The 23,463-nt window shown below is 38.3% G+C and overlaps 1 protein-coding gene across 2 annotated transcripts in view; it reads left to right on the plus strand.

The window, feature by feature from the left end:
• Positions 1-23,463, plus strand: part of ZNF407 (zinc finger protein 407) — a 420,199-nt gene that overhangs the window by 225,502 nt on the left and 171,234 nt on the right. For both annotated transcript variants that reach the window (XM_082667537.1, XM_082667538.1), the window contains exons 5-6: positions 13,310-13,476; positions 17,178-17,261. In XM_082667537.1, coding sequence (XP_082523663.1) covers positions 13,310-13,476; positions 17,178-17,261 — 251 coding nt within the window. The remainder of the gene's footprint in view (positions 1-13,309; positions 13,477-17,177; positions 17,262-23,463) is intronic.

Below are 23,463 nucleotides of genomic sequence, written 5' to 3' on the forward strand. Positions count from 1 at the left end.
CTATTTGTCTGTTCATACATATGTATATGTGTGGTGTGTGTGTGTGTGTTTTTCATATGTTGCATATTAAAATAAACTTAATTCTGTAAATTTTGTCCCTTTACAATACTTAATTAATTCATCATTTGAGCAGTTATTTACTGGGTACCTACTATGTGCTAAGCCCTGTGTTGGACCCTGGGGATATAGCAGAAAATAAAGCAGGCAAACGTTCTGCTCTCACGAGCTTACATACCAGTGTGGGGAGAAATTCAACAAACAAAACTGAAAGTCCAATATATGCCAGTATTAAAATAGTGGTGATATAGTAAGGGAAAGAGGGAAGAGCCAGGAGTGCTGGGTGGGATATTTCAGCTCTCCATAGGTGGCGAGGGGAGCCTCTGTCAGAGAGAAGGTGACAAGTGATCTAGACCTGATTGCGGGTAGGAGAGGGGCCCCGTGAGTCTTTCAGGCAGAGGGAAAAGTGCTCAAGTCTCCTGAAGACGATTGTGTGGGGCGTGGCCCAGGGCTGCCAAGAGGCCGCTGTGCCTGGGGTGTGCACAGGGTGGGAAGGAGGACGTGATGGCAGCTCAGGCCATGTCAGGCTCTGGAGGACTCTGCAAGGACTTTGGTTTTTTTCTTCTGTGTGAGATTGGAGGGTATTTAACAGAGGCCTGGCGCGGTCTGACTTACGCTGTAGCAGAATCGCTGTTTGCAGTATGCAGAGAATAGACTGAACGGCAGGAAGGGAGCGGGTGGTGATGGCAGAGGCTGGGAGCTCTGTTGGACATGGTGAGCTGGACCCCAGTGGTAGCAACAGGGGTAGATAGAAGCGTCCAGACTCTGAATATATCTGAAAAGTCCAGCCCACAGGATTTACCAGTGGATTGGATGAGATAAAGAGTAACGGATCACACCAAGGTTTGGGCATGAACAGTGAAGGGAAAAGGGAAAAATGAAGTCACGTCATTAACTAAACGGGCAAAACCACTGTCAAGAGCAGGTTCCGTTGGGGGAGATTGTGAGCCAGGTTTAGACGCGGGACATTTGAGAAGCCCGTCGGCTATCCCAGTGGAGACGTTGTGTGGGCAGCTAAATACCGACTAGACCTCAGATATAAACGTGGATGTCATCAGAGTACAGGTCACCAAAGGAGTGCAGGTGGGTCATCCAGGCTTCAGAAGGCAAGGAGGAACCAGGAGAATGAGACTCTCATGTTCTCAGGTCAAGGGAGCGTTTGCGATCAGCTGCTGGCCTGGGTAGGTCAGGTCTTGCTCTTGGGCTGCATCTGACATTGATTGAAGATACCTGTGTGCCAGGCTTGGCAGGACGCAGGATGTGGCTGAGTTACAGGAGAACAGGGTGTCTGCAGTCCCTGCCTGCTGGGCACACTTGGCTCCTCTCTCTGCGCCCTTTCCCGGCGCCTCTGCTCAAATACTGTCCCCTGGACTCTGCTGGCCCCGCCTGACACCCTGGGAGATCTGACCCTCACGGCACCTTCACGGCGGCTCCCACTTGGCCAGAAGCCTCCTTGTTACTGCCTTACGTGAAATAATTCTTGGACTTTAATTCATTTCCATGTATTTCAGTCTGAAGAATCTTTAATAAAAAATATAGTAGTGATACAAAGAGTTGAGCAGTTTTGTTTTCTTTGTATCATAAAGTCTAAACTAGCAACCTTTTTGACTTTCACTTTTATTCCTTCCCAGCGCATATTTGAGAAGTCTTTTTTTGTTGTTAACGTCATTTTGATAGTTTCAGTTATTTCTGTATTTTAGCTTCCCTAACACTATAGTTGCTCCAAGTATAAATATATTTTATCACTTAACATCCTTCCAGTTGTTTTTGCTTATGCATTTAATTATATTAGAAAGAAACTTAGTTTGAATGCTGGAAGGTACATAATAAATGATGTTATTCCCATAGTCTTTTGTTTGAGGTGTTGAAGATTTGAAAAATTAGTATAAATGATCTATATTCAGTGTTTATAGATGCCTATCTGAATTTATCTTTTCAAAATAATTTAGAATATATGAGAAGTAGATGAAATCCACAAATCTGTTTTGCAGAAAAGAATTCCATAGCTGTACATATCCAACTTTTTAAGTAAATAATACTCTTCTGTATTGAAAGGAAGCTAAATTAATTGCTTTACCCTGCATTTAGGAGGTTGTTTCCACCCAAATGTAGCTCATATGTGTATGTACTTTCTATAGTTTTACTCCTGTTTCATTGCAGGCTACTTCACACCCGTTGTATGGTGGACATGTGTGAGAAATGGTGGAGAGACTACTAGTATTTAACTACGTACTTAGTATTTAACTACTTACTCTCAGTTGAATCACAATAACTTTAAAACTCTTTAAAGACTTGTTTTTTATGTTAATCCAATGTTAGCACTTTCCCTTGAACTTATGATTTAGAAAAGAACAGATAAATCCCTTACAACATGATCTTTCTACATATATGAATGTCAGAATATTGTGATGTAAGTAAAGCAAGTGATGATCCGTATCAGGCTCTACAGTATTTACGCTGACTTCATCTTCTGAACTCACATCATGTCTTGGTGATGCTCCAGTGCACAAATGCTCCAAGACACTTACTCTAGAAGTGTACTGTAACTGCTGCTCTTCGGACTAAGGTCTCAGAAAGGGTCAATTCCGTACTGAACTCTGAGATTACTGGGCAATACATCTCAGCCCTTCTAGCTAATCTTACCTTGAGCTCAAATGGTTCCCTAGATCATCCTGACATGCTAGAAGGCCGAGATGATGACAAAGGCCAGGACAATGAAATACCTAAGTTTGGAAAGGCTGCCTTCCCTGCTTCAGCAAATCACACAGTCACCATCAGGGTGGACAGCCCTTTCTAAATCTGGCATGTCTATTCAAATGTCTAGAAATTCTGTTTCCAAAGTAGATACATAAGGACCTACAGGATAGAGTGTAAACATCCCGTATTTGCTAGTATGTAAGATGCACGGGTCTGTGGAACATGTTCCAGTATTATTGTACAAGAATATTTTTTAGGAAAAAAATATCATTTTTTATACATATATCGAAGGTGAATTTAAATTGTTTGGTAGAGAGAAATACTATTTTGTACATTTCCATTTAACCTACTGTGTACTTGAGTCCTGTATGAAGTCTCATTTTGAATAAATAGCGATGGTCCACTGTCCCTTAACTAATGTTAATATTTAGAGAATTACGTACACTGGTGTCAGTTGCTGGTTCTAACAGTGCTGTAGTATTGACAGATTTAACTCTCCTATGTTAGGGGTGTAACCCATGATCAGCCTGTTGTCTTCGGCTTATTAATTTTGTTAAGAAAACTACTAGTCTTTTTAAAATACTCTGATAGTCCTTCATTGGAGAGTTGGAGCTGACGAGGATTGCCGTAAGGAATCCAAGTAGGAAACTATGACTTTCTTATTATTGCTGTTTTAAACAATTGTGAAATAATAGATAATTCTCATGATTTACTATTTATAGAGCACCAGTGATCTACACTGTAATATAAAATGATGTCTTGTGCTCAGTATTTTTAGAAATATTGACGTGAATACACACCAGGAATAAAAATTACATGGTCCTACTGAGGCTCAGGAGAGGCTGCCCAAGGCCAGACACTTATTAACTTCTCTTTCCCCAGCAGCATGAATACGTGACCCCAAATATTATTTCTGAGTCAGTGGCATGCCAGGAACTGAGCAGTTTTATTCATATGAAAGTGTCAGCTTTATTAGCAAAAGGGGATTGGAATCATCCATTCCATACAGATGCCTGATGTTCCTTACAGTGTATATTTGTCCTAGTAAAGTTTCATATAGTGACGTGAATGACACATTGCTTGGCATAATAATATAACACCATGGTGTGAAGACCTTATGACTTTTATAAAATCCTTACAAATCGTAGTTTCTTGATGAGTGGGACTGTGACAGATTGTCTGAATTGGGACAGACGTTTTTGTTTGTACTCAGCTTCCATTAATATATCAGTTGTGTTTAATGTTAACATATTAAAAATTAAAAGGAAATAACTAGGGGATTTTGTAGTTGATTTTTAAATTCGTGCTTCTTTCTATAAACCTGTTTTTGTTCTTATTGGTAAAATCTATCTTATTCATATTTACCAACCAATTCATTCTAATACAGTTAATACTGGAACTGGCAAGGGTAGCATCAGAAAACTTAGTAAAACCTTTTTCCATTGACATGCAACTGGTACAGTCTGTGAGGTTCTCAGCTCTGAAATAACATTTTTATAGCATCCGTAGGTACATAGCTTGACACATAGCAGTCTTTGTTAGTGCTGACATACTGTTTGTAAGATTACGTGTTATTTGTCCCAGTGTATAAATGAGTTTGTCATGAATCTCAGATGTGCACATTGTTATGGTAGGTTTTTTCCCAGACATGTACATATTTGTGGCTTGTATACAAGTGTACTGTATCTTTTTGATCATGGGCACTTGTGAAGGATAAAGCCACATGTAACTCCTTAGAAAATTATAGTCAAATAATTGTGAAAAACAAACAATGGAAGGGAGATCGGAGAGGGGGAAAAGAAAAACAAAACATAGATTGGTGGTTCCTTTTGTCATATCAAAGTCAGGTTTCTCTGTCTTTTTATCAGGGCCATTTCAGTCTGACTCAGCTTAAAGGATGCAACTTTATTTCCCCCATCTGTGCAGCCTGCTCCCCACTCCCTCCCCTGCCATGATCAGCTCAGGGCTCACACACAGGGCACCTTCCCCGCCTCTGCCTGTCCCTCCTCCAGGCTTGTCACTGCCTGCCGCCTTTGTTACTAGAGTCTGTTCTGTCCTTTCAGACTCACCTGAAGCTCCACCTCATCCATGAAGCCTTTCCAGCTGCTTCACTCTATATTCACCGATGCTTTTTCTAAACATCTTTTCAAAAAGCTTTTTTAAAAAGTCCAACAGAATGTGGTGAGCTTTTGTTCTAATTATTTCACTGACATTAGTGTCTGCCATTGAGGCACAGGCTCCTTTTGGGGAGGCGTGTGTATCTTTCCTTCACTTATAGGTCTGTACATGCATGAATAATTGCTAGACACACAGTAGATTCCAATACATACTTTTTAAAAAATTGATCAATTGATATAGAAGTAGCTGAGATATTCTAATTTGAAGATTGTTAGGCTTGTGTTATAAATGTCCAAAGACTGAACATCCGTCAAGACGTTTGGGATGAATGTGTAAATGGGGTTTGAAATGCATTTTGTCGTTTTAGCTCAAATTATTCATATCAGTAAGAGCAGTGATTTCAAAGAAATTCTCTTTATATGGTCTTTAAACAGTAACATTAGTCCTTTATTTGTAACTGCTGTTTTAACCTTCCTTGCGTAAATCCAGTGTTTTCTTACCTAACCTGAAGCGATAAAATTTCATTTAGTCCAGACTAGAGGATTGTGGCAATTTAATATATGTCTTGTTCTCCAGGACTTGACTTCTATGGTTAGTTAAAATTATTTCAACTTTGCAAGCCCTCCAGCTCTGTGACACACTTGAAAGGGGGTAGTTTGAAAGGACGGGGCAGCCTGCACTGAATGGGTCTCATATGCAGTATAATTCCTTCCACCTGTTCTTCTCATGTTGGCGTTTGAAAGCCCTGCAGGAAACATGAACTATTTCAGGATTGAACCAACTTCTCAAACCCCGTGAAGGGGCTTAGTGGACCTTTGTTTGCCAGCAGTGCTCGATTCAGATTCTTTTACCCTGTACAGATCAGGGTGCTTTTGGGGGGTGCAGGTGGGGAGATGCGACCTCACCTAAGCCAGGGATAGGCCGATTACTCTCTGCAGGCCTGATCAGGCCCACTGCCTGTTTTTGTAAATAAAGTTTTATTGGAACACAGCCACGCTTACCTATTTATGTACTGTCCACGGCTACTTCTGTGCTACCAAGGCGGAGTTGAGAAGTTGCATTGAAGACCTGAGGGCCCACCGAGTAGAAAGTATTTACTGTCTTTTACACAGAGCCTTTCCTAACCCCTGTTGTGCTGAGGAGTTTTGGATACAGCACATGCAGTGGAACGGGCACCGTTCCAGTCAAATTTAATAGGATGGTTTGGGGTAGGCCAGAGTTTATGGTCTCTTTGACAAAGAAAAATTTCATGGGAATGGGATTTTGAAGGATGAATTCCATCTTGAGGGCATGGCCCTTGTAATCCTTGAATGTTTTTCTTTGGAATGAGTCATTCTCTTGGTTCTTAGTAGACTAAGGCAGCCAGGGATTAATATTCTGCCAATGCTCTTCCCAGAAGTAACTTTGACACAAAGCTTTGCAACCTTTGGAAAGAACTGAAAGGGCCAGAAAACATATGTCACAGCTTCTAGAATCTGAATGATACCTTAAGCGGTTTTAAAATGATGGCTTCAGCAAGAATGAGGTTAAATTTCTTTTCCAACTAGTTAACAAGGATCTGGCTTGTTAATTAGGCTAATTATCACCTGTTCAGGGCACAAAATGCGCTCAGGACTCTTGGCTAAAGTAGCAGGCTCCCTTGCGCGCCGTATAGAAGCCCTCACAGGAGGTTTCCAGCTGCATCTGGAAGCCACACTTGATTCTGAAGAGTTGAATTCAGTAAATGAAACCTTTCTAATCTTAGGTCTTTGTGGCTTCTTGATATAAATCATGCTCATGTTTTATATATAATCAGGAACAGGTCACTCTCAAGAGTCCAGCCTAATTTAAATAATCTGATATTAGTGTTAGATATTTTTGGTTTCAGGATATAACTTCAATCATTGAGTCAGGTTTTTTTTGGATCTAGTATGCACGCATGCATGTGCGTGTGCGCGCGCACACACACACACACACGCACACACAAGTATTTGGAAGGAGGTGGCCAGAGGAACCCCAAGTGTATTCCTTGTTATTACTCACCTGTCAGTGTAGCTTTTCAATTTTCAATTTAGAGAAAACAGAGATTCTTACTTTCCATGCAGTTTAAAGCTGCATATTTTATTTAAACATATATATATATATATATATATAGTACTTGAAACCTCATAAAACTAAGATGAACAGGATTACTATGGAGTAATATTGGGGTAATTAATGTGGATTTAGTGCCTGTTTTACATGAATAAGTAGTTTAAGTCTAAAAACAGTATTGTATGTTTTTCCTCAGATGTTTCCTAGGCCAGAAACAGTATAGGCACCTCACAGTTCCGATGCGTACAGGTATTGGATTTGTTACCATGGCAGAATTTCTTGAACTTCATTTTGCTTTGTTATCTTTTGGATCCTTTTTCGGCGTAAGACTCGTGAATTAATTGAGATTGAAGTTGCTCTTTAGTGGTTGTCTTTATATGCCTTTTATGTGCTTCTTTGTTCAAGAAAGTGATTGTTTTTCAGTTTTATTTGCAGCTCAGCAGAAATTTGTAAGGTAGCCCTACTGGGCAAAGACCCCATCATATTCTATTTTCGTTTCATCTCTTAGTATATTATTATGTAATTATTAAATTATAATAATTTTAAAAGGAGGCTGTTATCCCAAAGAAACAGCCTGCATATTGGTAGTATCTGAGTAACTTAGAAATTGTTGAAACAGATTCATTAGTATATTGGACTGTTTTGCTAGGAATCATACAGGTCTTGTATTGTTTTCAGTTCTGTGTTTATTCCTAAAGACCAGCAATACCTGTCAGTTAAGGTTTTGCAACATCAGTTTACTGTTAATCATTTTGAATCAGTCAGCACCTTTGTTTCAGAGTTTTGGAAGATAATAACTGCATGATTATTTAATGTTTTAATAAAGTTTAGCTCATTCATTTGGAGCAGATCGTGCTCATTGCTGTTTTTTTGCAGATATGAATTTGTATGATTTATTAACGTGACGTGACATGTAGAAAAGAAATTTTGGATTACTTAATTAAAATATTCTCTTCAAATTGTGGAATTTTTCAAAAACAATGAAAGCACTTTTTAAGATGTTAACATATGACCTTGTTTACTTTGTTTTCCTTTTAAAAACAACAAAAATGTACAACTGTAGTTAGCTCTCTAGCTCCATATGCATGCCTTACCCCTCTTCTCAGAAACAGGCAGTATTCACAAATTATGATGTCATGCATGTTTTTGCATGTGGACCTCATATGTTTAGATTTAATATTTCTATGCTTAACTTGCTTTGTTTCAGTGCAGTTACGTTTTTGAGATTGTTTAACCCATGCTGATAAATGTAGCTCATTGATTCATTTTAACTTCATTATGATATTCCATTTTATGATTAAACTCATTAGTTTTCTACTTCCCAGCTGATGGATATTTAAGATTGTTTACATCTTAATGGGGATACTTTTTTTTTTTTTTTTAAACATGTCTGTACTTGAGCCTGAGTTTCTCAATCATGTTAACCCAGACTGGGCTTTCCGGGAGAAAGGCAAAGGATATCTACAGCTCTAAAATGCATCACTAAAGCAACTGTATTCCAAATTATTCTGAATTGGAGAGATTAGAAAAGAACATAAAAATATACTAGTGGCAATTCTTATTGTATTTCAAAAATCATAAAGTAATAAAGCATCAAAATACTTCTATCTTCATATGTAAATGGGCTATGTGCAGATTTTTAATTAATTTGCTAATAAATTGACTGAATAACCCACGTAATAGGGTTTAAAATTTTTAAATAACATTTAAAAGTATAATTTGAAGAAGATGAGTATAGACTCTCTTGTTAGGATACTTACCTTGTGTAGTAATATGGAAAGATAAAGTTAGGGGCGCAACTCAAAATAGAAGTGTTATATATTTTGACAAAACTTATCTGCCCTTTAGGCATTCATAAACAGACAATTGCTCTAACACAGTCTAAGGCAGAAGTATCTATTAAGATAGTACCATTGATCATATAAAAATAATTCAGCTCCCTACTAATTCTTTAGTTTAACTTTGTATGTACATAATGCCTTGCGAAACCTCCATGAAATTTTTAAGTTTTTGTTAATATGTATAACAATGAGGATATTTAGTATCGTGTCTTTAAAAATTTAAGTCTAGAGATGTGGGTTTTAGTCACGACTCTGTTTTACAAGTCATGTCATGAGTGAGTTCAGCAAAGAAGATCTTCCACCGGTTTTAACACAGAGAACACAGGCTCAGAGCCATTCCGCGCGTGTGTGTGTGTGCGCGTGCGTGTGCGTGTGTGTGTGTGTGTTGGAGTGGTGGTGCTGGGGATAAAACAGCACATGTAACAGTAAATAAACATACTGTAAATATATTGAGAGTACTAGAAAAATGCTTAGAATTTAATCCAGGAGCCCTTATTTAATTTAGGAATACTTAGGAATTTACATTCAAAGATGAACTCTTAACTGACTTTTACATGACAGTTACCCACACGAAAATGGGTTTTATTCCAAAAGTGTCAGCAAACAACTGGATAATGATCCCTGGAAGCCAGGAACTTTGTAATGACAGCACCCTTTGGTAGGAACCACTCAAAGGTGCGACGACGCAGAACATTCTGTGTTTAAGATCATTGCCCGCAAAATGGTCAGACCATTGCTACATTGTCTTCTAATTCCTGCTTTGCTGTTGAGAAGTCTGGTACCATTTTAATTTACTTTGCTTCTGATTTTTTTTTTCTTTTGAAACCTTCTAAGATCACTTTATATCCAGTAGAAACATCTAGTGCAGACCGAGGAAAGGGGAGATGATGAACTGCCCTGTTTCATTACAAGTCCGTAGCACTATTTGGCATTTTGAACTTTCTATCAAACGTTATGAAGTAGCTCGATTACGTCAGAGCGGAAATGATGTGGACCTCCACCTGCTCTCCCGCAGGCGTGGCCTTCTCCTTAGCACCTTTGCTGTCCCTGTGCTATGGCCTGCCATACCATTTTTCTTTTTAATTCAGTTCATAAATATTTAAATTTAAAAAATTAATTTAAAATGTTTAGAATACCAGAGGAAGGATATGAAACAAATACGGCAAACATGGATATTATCATCTGAGTACATAAACCTTGGTGGTAGATATGCATCTCTGTCATTTTCTGTATGTTTGAAATATTGACATTTATAAAATAAACACAAATGCTGAGGAAGGAGAAAAGACCAAACAGCATGAGGATCGCGAGCCCTGGGCGGCCTGAATGACCCCTGTTGCTGTCGTGTACGGATCTCACATTCCCACTCTGAGTCTGGTGAAATTACGTAAGGAACGAGACTCTTCACCACCAGTTCCCTTCATCCCATTGGTCCAAAGTTATTTATGGAACAGCTCTGGGTACCAGGCACTTTTATGGGCCATAGGATATACGGTGAACCAAACACCATCATACTGTTGTGTGCTTATCTTGTTTGTCCTTTTAGGTTGTACTTTTACATGATTGTCACTCGTTGTACATCCTTCAACTGACTGACTTTGTAACTCCCTGCACAAAAGGAGAGATGACTAGCGAATTTTATGCCAAATAGATCTCTTTTTAATATATTGTCAATTCAGTTAAACAAGAAGTTTCTGATGGAAGACCACCATGTGGGGATAGAAAAGCATTTATATCATTTAACCCAGTCTAATGTAGGTCCCGGGGCTTCACTGATACCTGGGAAACTGGATGGCCATCCCCAGTTGAGGGGCAGCAGCCAACAGAGCCACAGTTGACACAGCCTGTTGGGGCCTGGAGCTCCCATCACTCTGCCTCTCCCCGCACTGCCCCTTACCCGTCCTCCCTGCTGGCTCTGCATATCCACCTGCTTTCCAACATCTAAATTAAATGCCGTCTCTGGGAAGCCTTCTTTAATCCGCCCTGTCCCATTAATTGCTTCTTCTTTTAAATTTATGATGGCCTTTTACGTTTTTTCCTGGCACTGAGGTTATCTTTGTGAAGGATTTTCCTCACGTAGGAGCCTGTGATTTTCTTGAGAGCCAAATCTGACTCTTTTCCCTCTTTGTTTCTACCGTCTCGAACAGTGTTTGTGCTACAGTGGGTGTTCAGGTCTTTCTGAAGTACATGCAGAATACACAGTGATACCTCTTCTTCTTGGGTTCTCGTGGCAGAGCGGAACTGCACGTTTTCACTTAGGCTCTGTCCTAGTGACACATCCAGGTGGGCTTCCTGAAGGCCCCCAGGAGAGCGGATCCCTTGGATGGACGTCGTCCTTGCTCGTTGCATGGTGGCAGATAGTTTACAGTGTTTGAGGCTCAGAATTGTGCAGTTCCAGGAAACCCCCCACTGATGAGTAGGTCTTGGTCTTTATAAGGACACTTTACATTGGTAACATTTCAGGTTCTTTTCAAAGTACCAGTGCATGCACTTATTTTCATAAAGCAAATTGTAGAACATGTGAGGTTTTCTGAAAGTCAAGCGGTGGCCTTAGTTCTTTGTTATCTGGCTTTTGTCATATCATGACAGGCTCTAAGCTCTAGTTTAACATTTGTATTATGTATGAATAATAGAGTACATATATTGAGGTTTCATAGATGTAATTTTTTAAAATGTACATCATGGTAGATTTAAAAATGAGGGATTTATTTTGTCATTCATAAAGTTGTAATACAGTCTGGAGTAACTATTTGTTAAAAGATAGCATCTACTTAACCTCCTTATTTATTTCTTTTAGGAGGAGGTTAGATCCACAATAAATACATGAAGAAATAAGTAGATAGGGGAATTTATCTTGGAAATAAGGTCCCTGTCTTGGTTTTGAAATGTTAAATGCATGAAGACCCGTCAAAGAGATATACAGACATGTTATTTTTTTATAGCGCATTTCTAAGTATTCAGTTATGTTTGTCATTCTCTAGTACCAGTAAGCAATGATCAAATGATACAGTAATTTCAAAGTCGGTCTGTGTTGAGTGGTGTAAACATAGTTTCTCTACACATACATTCTATAAGTATATTAATTGGCAATTTTAATATTAATGAAGCACTTAAGATATTTTATATGGCATTTCTTAAATATTTAGCAGTTTTTACTTCTGTTGCATTTAAAATATAATGTTATAAAAATATTACTACATATAACAAATGAAGAGAGAGTTTTATAAAAGGTAATTTTATAATTCGATTCTTAAGAATTTGTGAAACCTGAATGATTAATTTGTTAAAGTAATCCACATTTGCCTCAAAATGAGAAACTTAATTAATTGGAGCTTGGAATTTTTTTTTCTACCCTTACGGGACTAAGAAAATTTGTAAAATTTTAGTTAAAAGCATTTATGTAAAGAATATACTCTTTATATCTCCTTATTTATATCATAACTTAAAACGCAGGTATTATAATCTTATTTTTAAAATTGTATTAACTTGCTAAAAGTGTAGACCAACTTATGCTAGTCAGATCAAGCTGCCAGAGTCTGTCTCTTTTGTGGCATTGTGCTTATCAACTTATTAAAATATTTTAATTTTGAATATTGGGTTCTAATTTTCTTTTATTTGACTGTTCATTATCCTGAATTAATTAGCTGGACACTACTTTGTTAGCCACAGAGATTGCTTTAAACTAAATTGTATTAGAAATCAAAAGTAAATTTTTGTGGTGATTTCCTGAATGCAAGTGAAAAGGGACAGAAGCTCGACCAGAGAAAGTATTAAAGTTTTTTTGTTGATGGTTCATATTGCCTGGATTATGAAAGGTATTCAGAGATCTTTAACTGGGAACTGTGGGGCTGAAATATTTTCTGACGTGAGTATTGATTTGTTATTTTCAGTTTTCATCCCATACAGGAAATAATTGAGGTTTCTTTTTCTCAAAGGCATACTTTATGAAAAGTTGTATTTATAATCTTATTTTTATTCTTATCAAAGGGAACTTTTTATGTACCTGTGTGGTAACCCAGAAGGACACCTTGTTAAAAAGGAGAAGCCCCTGGAGTGTGCCTCTCCTCCGAGGGAGCAGTGTGGTGTGTGCCGTTCCGGGCGGGCTGGGCTCTGAGTGCCGCCCGGCCCCAGCTGCCTCCGCCTGGCAGAGAGCAGGGGTGTCTGAGTAGTTTAGTACGGATAGCTTTTCATTTAGCCTTTGCTCTGACAGCCTGTGCCCTGGATAAGCGGTCTAGGCCTGTACAGGTGAAATCTATTCTCACATTTGCCTCAGGGGTGACTGGACTGTAACAGAATTTTTCAAACCCGTTGGGCCCAACCGCAAAGCAGAGAATAAATGGCTGAAGTGCCAGGCCTGGACAGAAAAATCAATGCCTGGTTATACAGACATGACAGGCCAGGCCCGCAGTTCTCCTCGCGACACCCTGCACTCGCCACACTGCAGGGCTGCAGCGGCACCTGTCTGGGCCCGAGGTGCTCCCGTGAGGGTAATATTTGCATCCTTTTCTCTCCACTCCATGCAGGAAATTTACATGCCGCCTGTGTGATAGAAGTTTCACAGAGAAGTGGGCCCTGAACAACCACATGAAACTCCACACGGGGGAGAAGCCATTCAAGTGTACCTGGCCTACCTGCCATTACTCCTTCCTCACGGCCTCCGCCATGAAGGACCACTACAGGACGCACACAGGTGTGCCTGTCCGCCTGGGCCCAGTGGTGGTGGTAGTTGGGGGTGGTCGTCTCAGCAGCAGTCCGTAGAAAGGAATCCCTGTTTGAAGAGTTTAAGATTGTGGTAATTATATGTTAAAAGGTATGGCATCATTTCTTTGTGTTTTGATGATGCTCAGCGTAATTTTTAAGTGACATTTTAATATTTGTGTGTGTGTGCGTGTGCACACGTGCATGTGTTCACATAAAATAAGTTTCATATTTCAAAGCTGATTTATGTTGTGTGTGGGTACATATATGTATATGTGTTTAAACATATCTTTTTAGGTGTGATCATTATAGAAGATCATTTGAGGAGATTAAATTTTCATAGAGAACTTGTGTTATATTTGTTACTGATATGGACTCCGTGCCATAATGTTTCTGAACATTATTGAATCTTGGTTTTTATGTACCACTTGAAATTTTTTAAATCAATTTAATATTTCTCTTAAGAGAATACTGTCAGATCCAAGAGTCTTTGAAATTACTACAAAGAGACTAAACTGAATTTAGCTAGTATAAATTTTTTAGATAATTGAAAAAGTACGAATTCACATACATTTTACATCAAAACATTTAGTGGACTGTTTGGAATTTAAACCAACTGGTAGTAAAAGCAGCATACAGAATACATCTGTGCTAGGCATGGTCCTGAGACCTCTCAGTTTGGACCGTCATGAATATATTTCTCCTACCTGCCCTGTGGTTCTGTTCAATGTATATGACATGCTTTTCATTACCTAAGGACAGAGGGCCCCTAAACGCCTTACAAGCGTGTAGTCGAGCGCTTGCCGTATCTCACCGTGGCGACATCACTGGAGCCATTTGCTGTTTTGTGGTCTTCTTCCTCTTTACAGCTCTCAGGAAGTGTTTTGTTTCAAGGAAAAAATAAATTTTAATCAGCATTCCCAAATGTTCTTCTGATTGCCAAGAATCCTGTATTATTGTTAGAAATTATAGGTTAAAAGTTCTTCTGAAGCAGTTTGTGGGAAGCCCAGGCCTCCTTAGCTTCCTTGACAAGGGCGTTGACGATTTAAGGTCTCCAGCCTGCCCTGAAAGATCACTTATATCGAACAGCAGATGAAAAGCCAGTGCAGATGTAATTTATCGTTGGCGTTTCCTTCTAAAGAATAATTGTGGAGACTTGGCTGGATCAATAATATGGATTTTTGTTGTTAGGTCTTGTAGTCTGCACCATAATGAGAGATAGGGGACAGTGGCTGTTTTCTAATAGAAAATAAAGGATTGGTTTCCGTGTCTTTCTACATTTGAAAGCAAAATGGCACACTTGAAACTAATTCAAGTTGTTAAGAAAAGTCTCCTATTATAGCTCTGCTATTATTTAAATATGGCATGTTAAGTGAACCCCCTTTTTATTGAGTATATTACATTTAGTTTTTTCTTAAAATTTTTTTTCTTGAAAAATACTCAATTGCCCACTATCCAACCCTAACTCCCCCTACCCCCTTGGAAAAAAAAAAAAAAAAAGGGCAAGTGAAAATTGAATTTAGAGTGACAAACAAATCAAGCCACCAAGGTAAATATGACATACAATACATTGCAGACTAACATCCTAGATAAAAATCCTGCGCGTCAAAAAATCAAGGTCACTAATATATCTAGAACCAAATCACATGGAAAATTGATAATTTTGTCTTTGTGCCTATACATATCTTAAAATAGGAAAGGGAATAAAACTTAGTATATACATGCAGCACATATACCTGTAAAAATGTAAATTTCATTACATGCAGCACATATACCTGTAAAAAATATAAATTTCATTAGGATTTGTCTGTTAATGTTTATATCTTACAAGAAAGATATAGATTGCAAAGAAGTTCATAAACGAGGGAAAGGAATCATAGTCTGCTTGAGTCCAGAAATAGTAAGAATACTCTTTCCCCATCAGGTATTTTGCTGGCTGGGTAGCATAGCACCAATCTCTTCTCTGCCACACACCACCAGATGCGTAGGTGTGTGTGAGCTTGTGTGTGCATGTGTGGACCACAGTACACACACTTCCGCACACTCGAAGGGGTTAATGCCCACAAAGCTGTGGTGATGAATAAATTGTAGAGAACAATTTTGTCTCAACACAGAATAGTATGTTAATATTAACGAGCAAATTATCTTTTGGGATTTTAAAAAAAGTCCACTTTCAGTGTTATTTAATTGATAATACAGCTAGTTAGAAAGATTTATATTTCAAATTGATTAAATAATTAAATGAGTGATTGTAATTAAACTTTATTCTTCACAGCCCATCTACTCTGTTCTTTTTTTCTGTATTGATATAATGATGCCAAGGAATGAACTTAACCCCAAAATAGGGAAGTAAAGATAGGAAAAATACTTAAATTCAGCTTTATTTTATAAATGATAATAATGAACATTTTAACGTACCATTGGGAAATAAGATTAAACATAATTTGGTTAAAACTCTCTATTAATATATGTTCATTTAAATTAGAGAAGCTAGTATTGCTCTCAGGTAAAGGGAAGACTCTTTCTGATTACGGTAGCTACTCTGCCTTCCTATATTTACTATTTTTTCTAACCTTAAAAAGGCAATTACCATTTCCACAACACCTCAAGCTAAATTTCTATTGTAAAACACCTAAACATTTTAGAACAAAGCAGGCTGACGTGGGCAAAAACCCTTGAAAGACTTGTTGCATTAAACATTCACATGAATAAAGTAGATAAAGATAGATAAAATGATCTGTTTAATTTTTGAAAAGTATTTTATAATTTCACTGACTCTCTCCAAGGTGTTAGCATTTTTATTCTCCTTTTCTCTTCTTTGGGAGCCTTATGGGATAAACCGTCTAGGTGCCAGCCCTTATTGGCCAAATATGCTGTAGAATAGAGAGAGATTGCATTTATAAACTGTAGGGCAGAATGTTAGCTTTTGTGTAAAAATGTTTTTAAAAATGAGCATTTAAACATTTTTAACAAAGTCTGCCAAATCTGACTCTAATTGTTGCAGAGTTTTCCAGTCAAGAGTTATCACTAAAGATGAATGATAGGAGTTTTTATACAATTTCTTTAGCAATCCCTAGACCTCCTTTTTTGTGCCATGGAAGTTTGAGGAACATAAACAGCACTGAGTTGAGTAAATGTAGATTTTATCGTTACTTGGGGTCTTCAGTATATTCAGGGAAACTGTTTAATTCATATTGTTAAGGAGGAAGTTATTAAAGAAGATGCTGATAGAATCAGGTAAAACCGATTCAATATCCTTCAGTTGTTAGAAAATTCAGTATTTTTATTTAAGCAGAATCATGTATACTGTATATTAACAGTTCCAAGCAATCTTTAGTCAGCTCAGAAAAGTCCAGATGTATGGGAATTGTAAAAAATCAGGATATGCATAAAAACTGTTCAAGTGCATAAAGCAGCCCCATCTGGAAGACATCTACCAGAAATGAAGTTGTACAAAACCATTCCATTGATAATAAAGCTAATTTTTATGGGTCTGACAAGTATGTAATTATGTTCAGTGGTGCTTTTCAGATTTTATCACAGTCAATAAACCGCAGTGGTAATTTCATTCCCATTTGACATATTTACATGGAAACATTTGATTGGAGGAATTAGTAACCCTGAAAGCCTTGATAGATATGTTTTAATGATCTGTGACCTCCGCAGTCCCTCATCTGTTTATTGTTGCAACAGGCGAGAAGTCGTTCCTGTGTGACCTGTGTGGCTTTGCTGGCGGGACCCGGCATGCCCTCACCAAGCACCGCAGGCAGCATACAGGTCAGTCCAGCCGCCCGGCCCTCAGCCTGCCTCTCAGGAGGCAGCCAGTCCAGGGGCCCCCCCGCATTCGTTCTTGGCCCTGGATTGCCTGTCTTTTCGATTTTTGTAAACTCTGTGCACTTGAGGGTCTACTGAAAATTGTGCTTGAATGATACAAGATTTTAATGCGTCTGCTTTTACGTATTTATAAAGTAAGCCTGCTGCATGTCTTACGGATCAGGTGTCCTGTAAAGTCGTGTCAAGCAGGGGGAGAACAGGGTCTGGCCTTCTGTGTGCAGACATACCAGCTGCTTCTCTGCGGTAGAGCCCTGCCTTGGGAGTGGCCCATGAGCTGTGGTGAAGCTGGGGGGCCTGCCTTCCTCTCAGTCAGTCCCTCCCCGTCTCCTTTCCTGCTCACGCCACCTTTTAGCTGCTTCTCACCTGCTTACCAGCAGCCCTGCCTTCCCATCTTTGTCTCAGCCTCCGGAACCACCTGACTCTCTAGCCAGCAATCCCTCTGCGGGTTGGAACCAAGTAGATGTGTTTGTAGCTCACTGCAGCTTCAGGTATTTTTGCGATTAAGAATGGAAGGCAGTCGGGACTTCCCTGGCAGTCCAGTGGTTAAGACTTCGCCTTCCAATGCAGGGGGTGCGGGTTCGATCCCTGGCCTGGGAGCTAGGATCCCACATGCCTCACAGCCGAAAAACCAAAACATAAAACAGAAGCAATATTATAACAGATTAAATAAAGACTTCAAAAATGGTCCACATCAAAAAAAAAAATCTTTAAAAACAAAAAAAGAATGGAAAGCAGTGAAGAGGCGAGTTAAGCAGATTAGGACATTGAAGAGAATCCTTTTTTTTTTTCATGATGGGCATTCTTGGTGATTCAACAAAATAAACTAGATGCCTTGGTTAGGAACACATAAGGATGAAAAGTTTTAACCATCTATTAAAGTTGATTACCTATTGATATGCTGTAATAGGTCTTATAAGTAATTACTTTAACTTCTGAATTACATATGTCTGGGACACTGCTGATTTTTGGTGATGTTCCTTGTAACTATTAATAGAACCAACTCTTTACCCTAAAAAGTGTTCTAGTTTAGATGATAAATCATATGGTAACAGAATTTGTAACTCATTGTTAGACTTTTACTTGCGTTCCATGAGAATAGTTGAGTTTGGCAGTTATACTCAAAATGGCATAAACGTAGAGTACATGAAATATGTTGTTTATGGTACAGTTTGATTCTTGATATGCTATATTTAGCGCTTAGCTACAAGGAGCTTTAATGCCCATTATGGTATTTATAAGCTCAGTGAGAATTAATGCTAGCCATTACTTTTGGATTCTTAAGTTTATATGATTCAAATTTCTATATGTGGTAAGGATTATTATTGAGTCAAGAAATATCCAATGTTAATATAATGTTGAAAACTCAAACTTGGTAAACATAAAACTCCATTTAAGTTTGTAGTAGCAACCTGTGATCACATTTTTTTTTTTTTAATCCAGTGATTTACAGTTTAGGTGTAAGAGATGGCAGAAGAGCCCAGTGGATGGCGGTCATCCTTGGCTACTATGTTGGACAAGTTGGGAATATGTGTGGTAAAGTGTATTCATGTGGGGTTTTCTGATTCTTCATGTTTCAGTTTATTGATGCCCGAACTATTGCCATGCAGATGGTGTCGCCCTGGCGTGGCCCTGGGCGTCAGCAGACTCCCTGGTGCCGCCGTTGGCAGCGTGGCCGTGCTCCCTCTTCCCGCTGCCGAGGGGCCGGTAATGCTGTGATCACAGGCGTTTACAGGTGATCGATCATGAACCTGCATCGAGCAGGCACAACTTTATATTTTATGTCAGGTCCAGAGGCTCCTTATTACTTTGCTATTAACTTTATACCATATAGGACAATGTCTCACAGACAGAGGCATCTGTCTTTTTGGCATTTATCTGCCTCTGTGGCACAAATCAAACATGATTCTTTAATACCAAAGTCAGTTCAAACAGCTTAGCCAAACAGCACTAAGCCGAACAGCTTAGGACAACTCAGTCTAGGCCCTTAGCTTTGATGCTGGATTTATAATATTTAAGCAACACATAACTTTTTTTTTTCAAGGCCAGATTTGTTTGGCTCATTTGAAATCTGTGTTTTTCTGATGTATTCCTCTTTGACATGGTTTACCTTTCTACTACAGAGTGCCCACCCAAACTACAATCAGCTAGGAAAGGGATAGGTATCAAAAGTGTTCCAAATGGCGTAAATAATTCCCCACTGCAATACAGACTGTCTAGGGGGCTGACACAAAACATCTTCCACTTCAAGATTTACTTTTATCTGGTAAAAGGGTCACCTGTCAGAGACCCTTGATTCAAGGGCACAGGAGCGAATCCTCACATGTAGTTGAAGAGCCTTGGCCGGCTTAATGACCACCAGCCCGCCCAAAGGAATGCAGTGCGAGCTTCCAGGAGAAGGGGTGGCCCGTCTGACAGATTGTTGACACACAAAGGGCACCTCTCTCTGTCCATAATCCATGCCGGTGCTGGTGTCCCCCCTCCGGCTTCCTTTTACTCTTCTGTCACGGGGACCTCAGGTGCAGAATATTCCTCAGTGGTTATTTTCGCCAAGATTACCGCTTGAAAAGGAAAGTATGAAGAACACAATTTAAACTACTATATACCCTTATGTGAGGGAAACTGGCAGAAAGGAAATTTCACCAGCAGGATGTATGCAGGCAGCCCTGTTGACTTACAGATAGCATTATTCAAGGGTAGTTACTGTCTCACTCATAGGTTTATTCATCCTTCTGGCTTTAGAATGACAAAGAATTCAGAAGGACTGTTCCCAATGCACCAAATCAGTTTGATCACTCCATCAAAAATTTTTCCTTAGTAAGTGTGTACACCTCCTCACGTAGCACCTATCTCATTTCATGCAGTTAACAAATATTAGGAAACTGAAATTCTTGTTTAGCATTTTTAAGATTTTCTTTCACATTTAACAATCTAGAAGTTATTTATTTATCGATTTATTTTGCTATATATTGAGACTAACAAACAAGAGCTACTTCTGTATTTCTGAAGTGTATTTTCCTGAAGAAATTACCTGAAATTTCCCGAAGAAATGATCGTTTCTGGATAAAAAAGAGATACCGGTGAACATATTCAAACAATAGTATCGAACATGTAACAGAATTGAGTTACAAAGTAACTATTATGCACAGATTGAATAAACTGTAGTCTGTGTAAGTTGACACAGAGTTCTTTTCCATCAAGGGCCCAGACATGCTTGAGCCTTCCTTTCCTTAGTGGTTGTCGCTTAGTAGGTAGCATACTTCGGTAGCATTATATTTTTTCTCTGTCAGCCTATAGATTTTTCACAGTTTCTTAAGACTACATAGTTTAATCTGTTGTGTTGTCAAGTTAAGCATGAAATGACAATTGATAGTTTATTGCAATACAATGTCAGCTTGACATGAACTTCAAATTATTAGAGTTATAGAGAATCTAAATGACATTATTCTTTAAAAGTGTTTTTTTAAGTTTAAATTGTGTCACATAAAAATGCCATAAAAATTTAAATGAAATAAGATTGATACATTTACCATATTTTTTAAGTGTTTATGTTAAACCTTCTCACCAAGAAACTTAACGTTGAGGAGCTTGAATGACCTTTTATTTATACCACTGACTCAAACAATGACTCCATAATGTTACCCCTCTAGATTCCTGCCAGATCCATGAAAAATGGATAGATTAACGATGTCTACCAAGGCTAAAAGAATAAACCAGTTACCAGTGAGTCTGATGCCAACGTACTTTCAAACACTTCGTTTGAATGGAATAAGGAGACGTCAGAATATATTTGTGAATTTGCTTAACGAAAAAAATATTTAAATTGTTTGACCCCTTAGATTCATGGTATTAAAAGTGGAAGATTCAAGCTACCTAATTTGAAGTCTTAGTATATAGTTTCAATAGTCATGTCAGTATTGTATTGGCATAAAGATTTCCAGATAGATCAAGGGAGCAGAATAGACTCATGCATATATCTGTCCATTGTTTTTGACCAAGGAACAACCTTTAGAGATAGATTTAACAGAGGATGTGCAAAACCTCTTCATTGGAAACTTTAAAGTATTGCCAAGAGAAATTAAAGAAGACCTAAATAGAGCGATATCCCATGTTCATGGATTGGAAGACTCAATGTTGTTAAGATTTTATTTCCTCTCACATTGATCATTTCAAATCCCTCAAGCTTTTTTTTTTAAAGAAATTGACAAGCTGATTTTAAAATTCATATGGAAATGCAACAGTGAAATATCAAACAACTTTGAGAAAGATGAACGAACTTGACTTACACAACCTGACTTCATGACTTATTAGAAAGCTTTAATAATCAAGTCATTCTGGTGTTTTCATCAAGGTAAACAAATACCTCAATGGAATGGAATAGAGATTACAAAACAACCCACACCTACATGGTCAACTGAGCTTTGACAGAAGAGCAAAGGCAGTTTAATCTTTTCAATACATAATGCTGGAACAATTGGCTATCCATATGCAATCAAAATAAACTTTGATCCATATATCATGTCATATACAAAAATGAACTCAATCTAAATATAAAACTTAAAACTATATAAATTCTAAAAGAAAATTTAGGGGAAAAATCTTTGTGATCATGGATTATCAAAGATTTCTTAGATACCAGCACATCAAAAGCCTGATTCGTAAATGAGAAGAATCATAACTTGAAAAATTATAAATGGAGAACTTGAAAACTTTGTAAATTATTAACTTTTCTTCAAAAGACACTGTGAAGGGAATGAAAAGACAAACCACAGACTGGAAAGAATATGTATATATCATAACTCTTATAAAGGATTTGTATCTGTAATATATAAAGTGCTCTCAGAACACAGTTTTAAGAAACCAACCAACTAAAAAAGGGTCAAAATATTTGAACAGGTACTTCACCAAAGAATATAAATGCATGGCACATAAGCACGTGAAAGTGTCCTCAAATCATCATTAGAGAAATTCAGGTGTAAAGCACTAAGCACACTGCCTGTTGGTGATGGTTTGCAGCAGTGGGAACTCTGGAGCACAGCTAGTAGGAGTATAAAATGGTCACACCACTTCGGAAAACAGTTTGGCAGTTTCTCACAAAGTGATGTATGTACCTACCGTATCAATGGATACACGTGACATTCATGTAATGAATACTACTCTACAGCTCAGCAGCAAAAATAAATCACGTATTTACACCTGGAGCAACAGGAGTGAAGCACAAAATAAAGCTGAGAGAAAGAGGCCAGACAGAAGAGAAGTACATACTGCATGCTTCCATGTGTGTACATTTCTAGAAGGTACTAGCTAATACATAGCAAAAGAAAGCAATGAACATTTGCTTGGGGATGGAACGAGCAGAAGAAAGACAGGGCACAGGGATACCTCTGTGGTGGTGCTTATGTTCGTTACTTTGATCGTGGTAAGAGCTCCATTCTGCCTCCTGTGTCAGGTCTAGACAGGTGATGTCAAGTCACTGAAGTAATTAATAATGAGTGTTTTCATCCAGGTGAGTGCTTCCCTTTGTGTTTCTGTTTTCCGTGTGAACTATTCTTTGACATTGGTGTACAGTTAAGATACTCTTAATTGAATTTAATGAGCAATTCAGTCTTTATAATGAATGAGGAGGTTTTCAGATATGCTTGTGTATGAAGGTTTATATGTTTCTATGACAGAATATTCCCGTGTCAAATGTGAAGAGATTGCGTGATTTTATTTTAACTCTATGCAATTCGAAGATCATGTCTTATCCCTCAAATAAAAGCAAAACCTGCCATCATCGTGAAAGTTATTTTTTTGTATAAGTCGGTTAAGTACCATTGAGCTGTCTATAAACCAGCGGTTTAGAAACTGAGAACAAAGAGTTATTTAGGCTGACTCTGGGTGACCACTTGATTGGGGTGTAGTATATGGGAAATGGCTAAAAGAGACAAAACCCCCTCTCAACTCCAAGATTTTTACTCTGCTGTGTATACGGTCTTCTTTTTACAAGAATAAGTCAAATAGTCCCTGGTAGGATCTGTTAAATGATACCTCTATGTCAAGTTCACTAACTTTGCGAAGCCATTAATTATTTTATGTATATTATAGGTTTTTACTTTGTTATTGGTTATGAGCTCTTGATGAGAGCCATTTGTGTGCTGCTGCTTTT

This window comes from Grampus griseus (genome assembly GCF_964374135.1).
Source record: "Grampus griseus genome assembly, chromosome: 12".
Taxonomy (NCBI): Eukaryota; Metazoa; Chordata; class Mammalia; order Artiodactyla; family Delphinidae; genus Grampus; species Grampus griseus.